Source organism: Myotis davidii, unplaced genomic scaffold, assembly GCF_000327345.1.
Source record: "Myotis davidii unplaced genomic scaffold, ASM32734v1 scaffold214, whole genome shotgun sequence".
Taxonomy (NCBI): domain Eukaryota; kingdom Metazoa; phylum Chordata; class Mammalia; order Chiroptera; family Vespertilionidae; genus Myotis; species Myotis davidii.
In genome coordinates this window covers 1,762,710-1,773,669 of record NW_006285782.1, presented here as the reverse complement: position 1 = coordinate 1,773,669, position 10,960 = coordinate 1,762,710, and the positions used below count along the sequence as shown (strand labels likewise).

General features: G+C 35.2%; 1 protein-coding gene across 10 annotated transcripts in view; it reads left to right on the top strand.

Moving 5' to 3' along the window:
• Window positions 1-10,960, top strand: part of CNOT4 (CCR4-NOT transcription complex subunit 4) — a 162,312-nt gene that overhangs the window by 133,285 nt on the left and 18,067 nt on the right. For 3 of the 10 annotated variants that reach the window (XM_006756700.2, XM_015559423.1, XM_015559422.1), the window contains exon 11: window positions 2,952-3,952. The exons of the other annotated variants lie outside the window; for them this stretch is intronic. In XM_006756700.2, the coding sequence (XP_006756763.1) occupies window positions 2,952-3,052 (101 nt within the window). In that variant the 3' untranslated portion in view covers window positions 3,053-3,952. Of the gene's footprint in view, window positions 1-2,951; window positions 3,953-10,960 lie in introns of those variants that run through there. 10 annotated transcript variants of the gene reach the window in all.

The following is a 10,960-nucleotide window of genomic DNA, read 5'->3' as shown; positions in this document are numbered from 1 at the left end:
GGGAAAGAGAAAGACCTTTTATGTTGATGGGAATGCCTGAATAAAGGTCTAGAGGCAGGATTTTATTACTATGTCATGATGTGAAGAAGCAGTTGAACTGCCTTCTATAGAAGGAGGTGCTTCATGTAGTATAGAGGGAACAGATAAGAAGATGGGATCTTGGTCAGCAAGGCAAACAACATGACTTGATCTGTCAGGAAGGAGGATGGATGCCTTTGTGGAACTTTAGTTCTTAGCTATTTTCATTGTGTACTTTTATTTGACTTATTACATGATCGTTGTCTGTTCTTCCAGTTTTATTATTATCATATTGTCCATTAGCATAAAAAGAGCAGTTTTATCCAAATATTTTAAGCCAGTAGGTGTTCTGGAAATGCCTCAGTGGTAATGAGTAATCACTGATTTGTGAGTATAGTTATCCTCATGTTAGTCAAAAGAAATCTTGTGGGAGGTGGAGAGAATTTGTTATTTCAGATTTTGACTATGCATACTTGTTTGGTATTTAAATGGTGACTTATTATTAAGCTTATTATTAGATTATTTTTAAGGCTTTGATGACTAGAGAAATTTTAGTTTAATGTACCAAAATATTTTAAATTGTTACCAAGAGTTATACAGAATCCTCTTACGGCCTACAAATATTTGGCTGATACCTCAGAAAGCTGAGTGTGGTAAGCCACAAAACAGAATAGTTGTATAATTGTAGTGGGATGATTTGGAGTTTTTAGTAATAATTAGAAATGACAGAAACTAAAAGTCTAAAAAACTATGTCATCTTAATTGTGTCTAATTTGAAGCAATTTAATACGTAGGCAATATCTGCCTCTCACAGTCCTAGTTGTAACTCAGTTGTACTTGAGTTGAACTATTGAAATAGGCTCAACTTTGTATCCTGTGATGAATAAATATCATGGTATTTCACATAAGGGTAGCTTTTTCTTGGTGCTGGATAATGGAGGATACATACTGTTTCAGTGAGACTAGCCACTTTAAGATATGCTTAGAAAATATCCTATGCTGAAAAGGGCCTGCATATTTATTCTCTAGATAAGTGGAGCAAAAAAGGGTCTCTGACCTTCAGGAACAAATACTCAGAGGTGTCAGTCACCTACATATCATATAGATACCGTATCTATATTTATTACATATTGGTATTTAAATTTTTAGTTTTGTTTCAGTTAATTATTAAAAATTGATATATCTGAAACCTGTCATTGGAAGGACAAGTTGCCAGAGGTTTGACAGAAATGTGGCTTCCATTTCCTTTGCCTAATTGAAAACATTTTTGTGTTTAAAATTAGTTATTTCCTTAATTAGAAGAAAAAATGTTAGCATTTCTTGGCAGCACATTTGCTTAAGGAATTTGGAAATAAATATTCTTGGGGAAACTTTTATTAGTGGGAGTTACAGTAAGTCCATTCAGATATTTTTTATTATTGGAACTATGTGCTTTTGTTTTTAAAAAAATGACTTTTCTGGTCCTAAAAAGTGACTTATCCAATTCCTCGTTTTAGGAATGGCAAAACTGTGTTCCAGAAAGGTTAAATAATTAGTTAAAAGTCACACATTCAATTAGTAAGAGAATTAGGATAAGAACCCCCAGATCCCAAATTCAAAAACTGAAATGTTTTCCACTACAACATTGATGCTTTCCTTCATAAGTGAAGATCACTGGCATGTACTTTAGCTTGGCTTTCTTCCTGTCATAATTGATTTTTGCTCTCACACGCTTGCAGGCCTCTTTTTATCAACAGTATCTATTCGTGAGATAATTGGCCCACCTCAGGAGTGTGGCCTGTTGTTGCAAAACAGAGTGAAGTTTATTGACCTGATGAAAATTAATCACTTGTTTATTTCTCATTAGCACCATATTCTTACAAAGAACTCTAGAATAAAATTTCCCTTGCACATCCTCCATGGGGTTTATAGAGTCCTTGTCAACTTACTGGGGAAAAACAAAAAAACAACCTATGAAATAACCTATTCTAGAGACTGAAAGTCCTTTTTTTCTCATTGTCAGTGAAGCTATCTTTCCAAATGTAATTTTGCAGGTATGTTTTTCAAGGAACTCTGCCAAGATGTTTTTATTCCATAATGCTAAAAATTATTTGGAAAAACAAATAATAGGAAGTCTAAGTCTGTAAGCATTATTGTATCAAGATATACTTAGAGTTGGATTTTTTTTCATGTTTTTATTCATTAAATTTTACTTATGAGAGGGCATTTTTCTTTAAATTTTCTTTGTTAACAGTGACTTGATTGAATTTTGGGTCATGTGTGAAACAAGTCACTTGTAGCCAAATAATTATCAATTATAATTAGGAGAACTGATCTCATTTCATGTATAGTTCTTTGACCTAGAAGTAGTCATCTCGCTTTCAGTCAATTGAATCATTGTATTGTTGTTGGCATTTTACTATTTTCTAATTACTTCAAAAGTACACATTAAATTTTCAGGTGCTAAATGGTAATTCGCTGAATTAATATTTATATCTTTATTTCTCTTTTCTAAGCATAATTTCTGCTTTTAAACCTTAACTTGTCATTTTTCCCTTTAAAAATCACATTTTTCACTTCTGTGAATTTGTTTTTGTTTTATAAATAGTACTGTTAGCAGTTTCTAAATTTATAAGGAGTCCAATTGGCTTGGCAAAGAATGGCTTTCCTGGTCTCTTTTTTTTCCTTTTTGTATATTTATAATCCTAAATCTATTATATTTGTTGTCATATCTGACATAGTATTAAATTTAAGGGTGTGTTTAGAGTATAACTACTTTCTAGGTACTTGATTCATTTATATTTTAAAATTCATGTCTTGTTTCACACCCGGATTCCAGTCATTAAGCATGTATTTTATATATGTATCAGTATTCCAAATATTGAAATCATTTTTAAAGGGACTGTTAACAAATCTAGTCACCCGTAACTAGACCATGACTGACTTTTCCACAGGGGAAGAAGAGGTGAAGGTTTCGACCATGCCACTGTCAGCCTCTTCCCATTCATTACAACAAGGACAGCAGCCTACAAGTCTCCACACTACTGTGGCCTGACAACAGAACTGAAAGGAGAGGATTAGACTCTGGGGTGCTTGCATGGGCAACCGGATTTTTGCATGATTTCTTTCTGATTTTGCATTTAATGTATACACCCAAAAGAGCCAATATAAACGTTCCTCATGCCTACAACTAGTGTGTTACCTCATAGTTGCTGAAGTATGTCTTCATTAGGCCTTTAACACAATTTATTAGTATAAGAATTTTGGCATTGTTTCTCATGAGTGATACGATTTTTAACTCAAAAATAAACTTGTAGTACTAATTAAGATTCCAAATGAGATTAGCTAGAATTGTTCTTATTTTGGCTCTATTATTGAAAATATGCAAAGATAATGGTAGTTCCTTGTTTTTTGATTTGTGAAAAAATGGTAATATCCTAATATACTCATGAAAAATTTAAAAATTAAAAAGATAATGTCTATTGCATTCTTTGAATACTTAAGAAAGAATACATATAAAACAAAATTGGTGGTGTCATTTAATGCTCAGAAGGATGTTGTCAGCAATTGTTTTTAGTTGTATAGATTTATGTCCTAAATTATGCATTACATGTTTAGAAACTGTTTTTGTTGTCTCTCATTTGCACATTTGCACTTTCTTTTTGAATGGTTGTTAATTATTTATAGATGGTTAAAATAATCAATATAGACTAAATGCAATATAATCTCTCTTCTAATGCACTGCCTAGTATACCAGGAAGTGCCTCAGAAACAGAATTGCAACTTACAGTTGATTCTTATCAGAAACTTGAATATGGGTAGACATTGTATGTGAGAAGCAACCATAGCAGTGTAACTTTTTTCTTTGAACAAACGGTACTTCTGTGGGATGTCTGTTTGGGAATTTCATTGTTTAAACTAATTGAAATGTGATAATAAAACTATATTACAAGTACTTGACCAGAATGGGACTAAGGTGGAAGAGAAGAGATTGGGGATTCTCTAAAATTAGGCCACGTAAATTGTTATAGATCATTTTAGTTAACCACAGAGTAGTGGAGTACTTTATTAGGACATAATGTGAAGTGATATTTTTGGATAATACATAATTTCTTGAAGTAGTTTTAAAATTTATAATGAAAGAAAATAAGTTGAATTCAGTTGTAAGCAGTGGACAAAAGATGATTCAGAAATCATGTTCTAAATGAAGCAGCAGGCAAGAAGGGAAAAGCCAGAGCACCTCTTGAAGTTTTCAGAAAACAATTGTGACTTAAAAGATTTGCCTTCATTTGTTAAAAATATTAAAAGGGTAAGGTGAATGCCAAAAAAGGAAGCATAGAGATTTAAAATAATAATAAAACACTTTATGAGGAGACACTTAATATGTTGGAGTTTTGAAGGTTACCTCTCTATATAAAGTCTGGTTACTTTCCATTAGTTTTATAAGTTAAATGGCTTTGTCCTGAGATATAGTGGGGTAAACTAAAATCTATTCTTAGGTATCCTTTGATTTGGTTAACTGAGGTTGTAGAAACAGCTACTTACCTAGCCATTTAATTTATTTTTGTAAAATTCTTCATCAATGACAACCTCTAATTTTTTGAAAGTGATTTTAGGACAGCATTATAAGAAATTGAGAAATTACAAATGAAATATTGTAGATTTATTAGAAGTCTTTCATCATGGGTTAATTATGGCTTCATTTTTGCTGTAAGAGGCAAAGACATCTTTAATGTCTCTTGTGGTGCTAAGGCTCTGGGCTTTGTTAACAGACTTGAGCTCCCTTAAATGAGGCTTAGTAGAGCATAGCTTTCTCCAGCCTTCAAGGCAAGCCTTTCATCTCCTAAATCAGCTCCTCTTTACTTCTCCGTGTTGAGAGGTAGACCTGTTAAACAAGGCTTCTTTCCTGTGGTAACTTTCTCTCTCCTTTCTCATTCCTAGCCAGTGCCAAAAAACTGTCAGGTAGTTTGCCCAGATTCGCTAGAACCCTGAACTGTTTCTCTGCCTCCTCCTCCTCCCCTCCTCCCCACTTCTGCAGACATCATATGTCAGGACAGCGCTTCTAAAGCAATTAGGCTTCAATTTATATATTTTCACATAGAAAGTTAAAGATTATCCTTTAACTATCTTTGTAATTCTGAGGTATTGGAAGCCAAAGAATAACAAGCCTCACTGTTTTGCTTACTTAGTATTTCATATAATATGATATTTAAATAAAGTGAAGTCTTATAATCACAGTCATGATTAAGTATACTAAAGCACAGAAGAAAGTATACAACACATAGAAGAAAGCATCACCTCACATAGCAAGCAAATTGATGAAACTAAATGATGGTAAAGAATGAGAAATTTTAAAAATCTTCAAATTATTTTTGATAAATTCCTGCATCATTAATTTATCATGCATAGGGGAGATTTTGTATGCTCTTACCTACTTAACCTTTAAAAGGTGACTAATATATTCCTTAGATTGGAAATTATACCTGGAGTCCAGAACTCTTTAGTTGTACTTATGAGTTTGTGTGTATGTACATCTGTCCATTTTCTTCTGGGTAGAAGACCCATAGTTATTAGGTTTGTGAAGGGTTTGGTGACACCTCCAAGAAAAAAAGTTAGGAACTATTTTTTTTTTAATCCTGACCTAAGGATATTTTTCCATTGATTTTTAGAGAGAATGGAAGAGAGAGGGAAAGACAGAAATATCAATATCGATGTGAGTGAAACATCGATTGGTTGCCTCCTGCACAAGGCCTAGGCCCGGGAGGAGCCTGCAACCGAGGTATGTGCTATTGACTGGAATCAAACCCAGGACCCTTTAGTTCTCAGGCCAACGCTCTATCCACTGAGCCAAACCAGCTAGGGCAGGAACTTCTATCTTGAAATGTTTTTAGTGCCACTGTAAGAAAAAGACATCTAGACTGATTTTAGTCATATGATGAATGTCAAATGCCTCTTTATTTTCTTAACGATTCCATTAGAAAATGTTTTCTGATTAATAATTCTTTTTATTCTGCTGTTGCATTTTATTTTTCTAGGTGGTGCTTTTGTATACTCTCCCCTTATTTCAACGACGCATTAATTATTTGAGTGCCTATTCTGTGTAGTGACCTGAACTAGATCTTGAGGGATACAAAGTGTAAAGTACAGACCCTGTTGTCAAGGATAACAATATAGTAACAGTTTTATTGCAAATTATTCTTATGAGGTCAGCTCTTGATATTTTTAGCCACAAGGACAGCCATAACAGTTCAGACTCATTTCATTATCGCTCCGACAGTGGCAACAGAGGGTATTGAATACTGATCCTAAACATATAATTTGCCAGGAGTGAAAAAAATCTTAACAGGAAAGCATATATTTGTATTCTAATTTAATTATTTCTCAGTCATGTGCGTGTATTGCTCATGTCTTTTACTTTTTATTTGGTATCCTTCAGCTTAAGTAGAGCTCTCTATAAATGCATCCTTTTAAAGAAAACAACTTTAAAGCATTGTGTCTGTGCACATTTTTACTGACATGGCTCCTATTTGTACAATATTCCAAGCACCTTCAAACTGCCAGAGCTCTCTTCTGTGACACTGGTTTATAGGGAGCTATTCCTACTTACTCCCACAGAGGCATTGCCTCAAAAAGCCAAGAGAAAGGAATGAATTGCAGGTGCATTGAAATCTTACAAAATGAAGACTACCATGTTATGTGTACATGAAAACTGGGGACATTTTTTCCTATGTTGAGTTTGGATTTTTTTGTTTGTTTGTTTATTTGATCATGAAGTTTCTCCAAATCTGCTTAATTGACTCTAAGAGATAAATACCATATAATTGAAAACAGTATTTTTTAAATATCTTATAGAGAGGTGATAACCCCAAACATGACATGTATGTCTTTTTCTACAAAATATGACCAAAGTCAGTTATCTGGTGTCAAGCTAGTCCTTCTGCTCTTTGTGCTGTCTCTCTCCTCTCAGCCTTTTGATCTGAATGAGTCCCTACTGTGTTGTCTCCTTGTGTTGAATATATGGCAGTAATATATGCAGGTATCAGACATTAAATGTTTAGTGAACTAATCAGACACTATGCTGATAGAAAAATAAAAGTAGGATTTAGAAGTTATGAGCTTGTTCAAGGACAGGCTTTGTAAGTCTGGGCTCTTGTTTTGAAGGATGGCTGAAAATTAGTTGATGAAGGAGGGGAAATACAGTAAAGGGAATAGATTGAACAAAGAATTAGGGATAGCCATTAGCATAGTCTGTAGGGTTTGGGAGGGAAGGACAGTGAGGAGGAGTTGGACTGGTGTGAGGTATACAGGTCATATAGAAAGGTGGGGCAAGTATGAATAAACCTTGAATGCCAGGAAGAGTTTTGTGATTGTGGTCAATAGTAGAGAGCAGTAGTTTCTTTGGTAAAGATGTAACTTGATTGTAGCATTTTAAGAAGATCAACTTGGTAATATCTTTGCTTGAAATTAAGACCAGTTAGCAGTTCTAGTATGTCATTGCTGGCTAACATGGCCTGGACTAGAACAGTAATAGGAAGTGAGAAGAAATTATGAGTTAGAAGTCAGAAAGAACCTAAGAAAAAACCTTTTTGGTTTGGTTTGGTCTCCAGTGACCTTTAGAAGTGTAACTTTAATAAACAGGTTCAGATAAAAACCAGATCTCTAGGATTCATGAGGGAATGTAAGGCTATAAATGCAACAGTCATTGAATACTTAACACATTTGACAACAAAGGGGAAGAGACAAACAAGATACTAATTAGATGTGTGGTAGATCTTAGAAGGTGTTGCTTGAAGATAAGTGAGATACCTAAGTATTTAAAGGCAGACTATATAGAACCAAGTGAGAGGAAAAGATGGACAATGCTGAAGAGAAGAGAAGCTGATCCTGTAAGGTACAGATTTCTATAGGTACTTTGAGGAAGTAAGCCTTTGAGATGAGGTTAAGTTGTGGGTTTAGCTTTAGAGAGGTGGGATATATCTTCCTTATTAGGTATAGGAACAATCAGAAAATTTAGGAGAAAGAATAGAATTTAGAGGAAAATAGGAATAGTAAAGGGGCTCATATCAGTAATTATTGAATGCATGTTGTGTGAGAATGGGGGCAAAAGAGTGAAGTTGGGAGCCTTTAAAGAAAGGAGATTAACTTAATCTGTGAGAATAAGCCTAGAAGGGCATTGGAAAGAAATGAAAGAATTGCTGAGTAAAGATAAGGAACAAAATTTAAAAATTTGAGTCTAAATGTGTATGATTTTGTATTTGTTCTGCTTCAGCACAAAGCATCAGGAGAGGACAAAGCAAATATTAAGAGTTTGGCGTGAAGGTGAAGACAATTTTGAAATACCTAATCTTGTTAAGAAGATTTCACTGAGGCAAGAAAGATCCAGTGGTGTCAATATGTTGAAGAGAGTTCAGTGATTTTAGGTTTCATAGCGACAGAGAGCAGGTATAGTCCTGTTAAGAGAATGTCAGATTAGGAGATTGTGGTTAGTGCGATATCCACTCTGCTGAATGATGAATGAAAACAAAGAAAGGATGGCAGATGTATCAACTTTAGGGGTAGAGGTTGGAAAGAAGTCTAGCTTTCATAACCCCCATGATCTCTACCTGCTTTCTCTCCAGTCCTTTCTTAAGAGTAGGAAGTTAGACTATATGAAAGAATTGTTGAAAGTATGGTATTGCCTGGGGTATCCTGGGTCAGGTTTCCTGTAAGTTGATCATGCAAAGCAAAACTTTGCACAAGGGAATAAATATTCCTTTCTCAAAGTATGGTAGGAGGTTGTGCAAGCAGAGTGAAGGGGAAGGCCAGGGAAGAGCCAGAGATGAGATTGGACAGGTGGAGGTAAGTCCAGTGAGCGAGGGATTGGTAGACAGACATGTGACATATGACGTGAAGCAGCGGTCGCCAACCTTTTGGGCCTCACGGATTACCAGTGGTCCGTGGACCACCAGTTGGTGACTGCTGATGTGAAGGATGGAGACCGAGGGAGTAGGTATGGCATATGAGTTTGGTAATTACATATTACAGGTATGAACTAGTTTCTGACAGGCTCACATTCAAACTGGAAAGAAACAGCTTTCTATCTACATAGGGAAAGTGTCTCTTCTTAGTTGGACTAGGTCAGTGATGGTGAACCTTTTGAGCTCGGCGTGTCAGCATTTTGAAAAACCCTAACTTAACTCTGGTGCCGTGTCACATAGAAATTTTTTTTGATATTTGTAACCATAGTAAAACAAAGACTTATATTTTTGATATTTATTTTATATATTTAAATGTCATTTAACAAAGAAAAAGCAACCAAAAAAATGTTTGCGTGTCACCTCTGACACGTGTGTCATAGGTTCGCCATCATTGGACTAGGTAATTCTGCTTCATTTATATGACAAATTGGCATTAAAAGCAGTAGATTGGTGAAGAGTAGAGAAGAGAGAAATTAAGAAATTTCTTATAACTGACTATCAAAACACTGTAACAGTTTTCCCCAAAAGAGAATGTGCCCTGTGAATAGGGATTAGGAAAAACTGCTGCAGATGTAGTGGAATAGGGATGGAGATAAAAGAGATACAGAACACATTTTTCCTCCTTACTTGATTAATAGCAAATATGCCTAATTTGGAAGCACCCTTAATTTTCTGACACTAAAATATTTTAAACTCCCTGAACTTATTTCATATATGTCAGCTGAGATGTCAAGTATGACACTTAAAAATGATAATGCTTCAAAGTATAAGTCGTTGTTCAAGAATACTGTGTTTGTGAAACCATGCTGGTAAAGCAAGAAGCCACTGCTCCTTGGACCTCCTTACTGCCCTATGATTAGCTGCCAACAGTATTATATTGCTGGGCATGCTAGCCTACGGCTTCTTTAATCAGAAGCTTTTCCTAAAGAATTACTCTTGAGAATTCAGGATTCGTTAAGGAGAATGAAACTTTGTTCCACAGAGTTTTAGAGTGTCTTCCCTTGAATTATACAGAAATCTGGTTTGTAAATATTAGGTTCCTAGAAGTGAGGGCAAGCCTAAGCAATCTAAGCTGCTTGACAATATGACTGAAGTACCTAGAAGTTCTATGAAAACACTGGAAATTACTGAACCAACCCATTTTCCTTAGACCAAACTTCCTATGGTAGCTATTGATTTGACTTTCTTCTTGGCCCAATTCACATGTTACAGTTATTTTAAAGGTTCCTGGAAGCTCCAAACTAGCCCTGGAATATACTGAACCTAGAATAGTTTTGTCACAGCTTCTTTTTGGTACTGAGACCCACTGTTGTGCTCTGCTACAAAGGATACCCCCAAAGTACCCATCTCGCTATAATTTCTAAAGCCTTTACAGCACCCAGTACTTTAAAAAAATGAAGTGAAAGTCACATACTATATAATTAATTACTTTAAAGTATACAATTCAGTGGCCCAGCACTGTTCTTTAGCTCTCAGTGTTAAAATAGAATAAATAACCCACTCCAAATCCTGAGAATTTTGGCCTATTCCTTGTTGTGGCTTTGTGGTGGTAGCTGCATCTAAACTCGGTGTCTCATCTGGTAGGCTGAAAGGCAGATAGAACACCTTAATGTATCTCACACTTCTTCACTGGAGTACTTAAACTGTGGATCAAGCAACTTTTATACCCTACTCTCTCCTAAAAAGAAGGTGTGTGGGGTGGGGAGGCCAAAGAGCTGTAGATGAGACCTCAAGATACTTCCTTTCCTGAGTGGGTAAAATGTTTGAAACAACCATTTCAATAATTTTGAAATGACAATAATGGTATTTCTGTCTTCATGACATTTGATTAGTGTTATGTAAAAGAAAAGGTTTGCTTAGCAAAGTTAAAGTGTAAGCCTCATGTTGTATGAGTATGTGTGTGTTGGGTTATATATAGTAATTTTCAATTAAATCCTCCAGTTGGTGGATGGAGCAGAGGAAAAAGTGTCAGGCCATCTCTGTGGCTTTTCATGTTTATTCCTGCT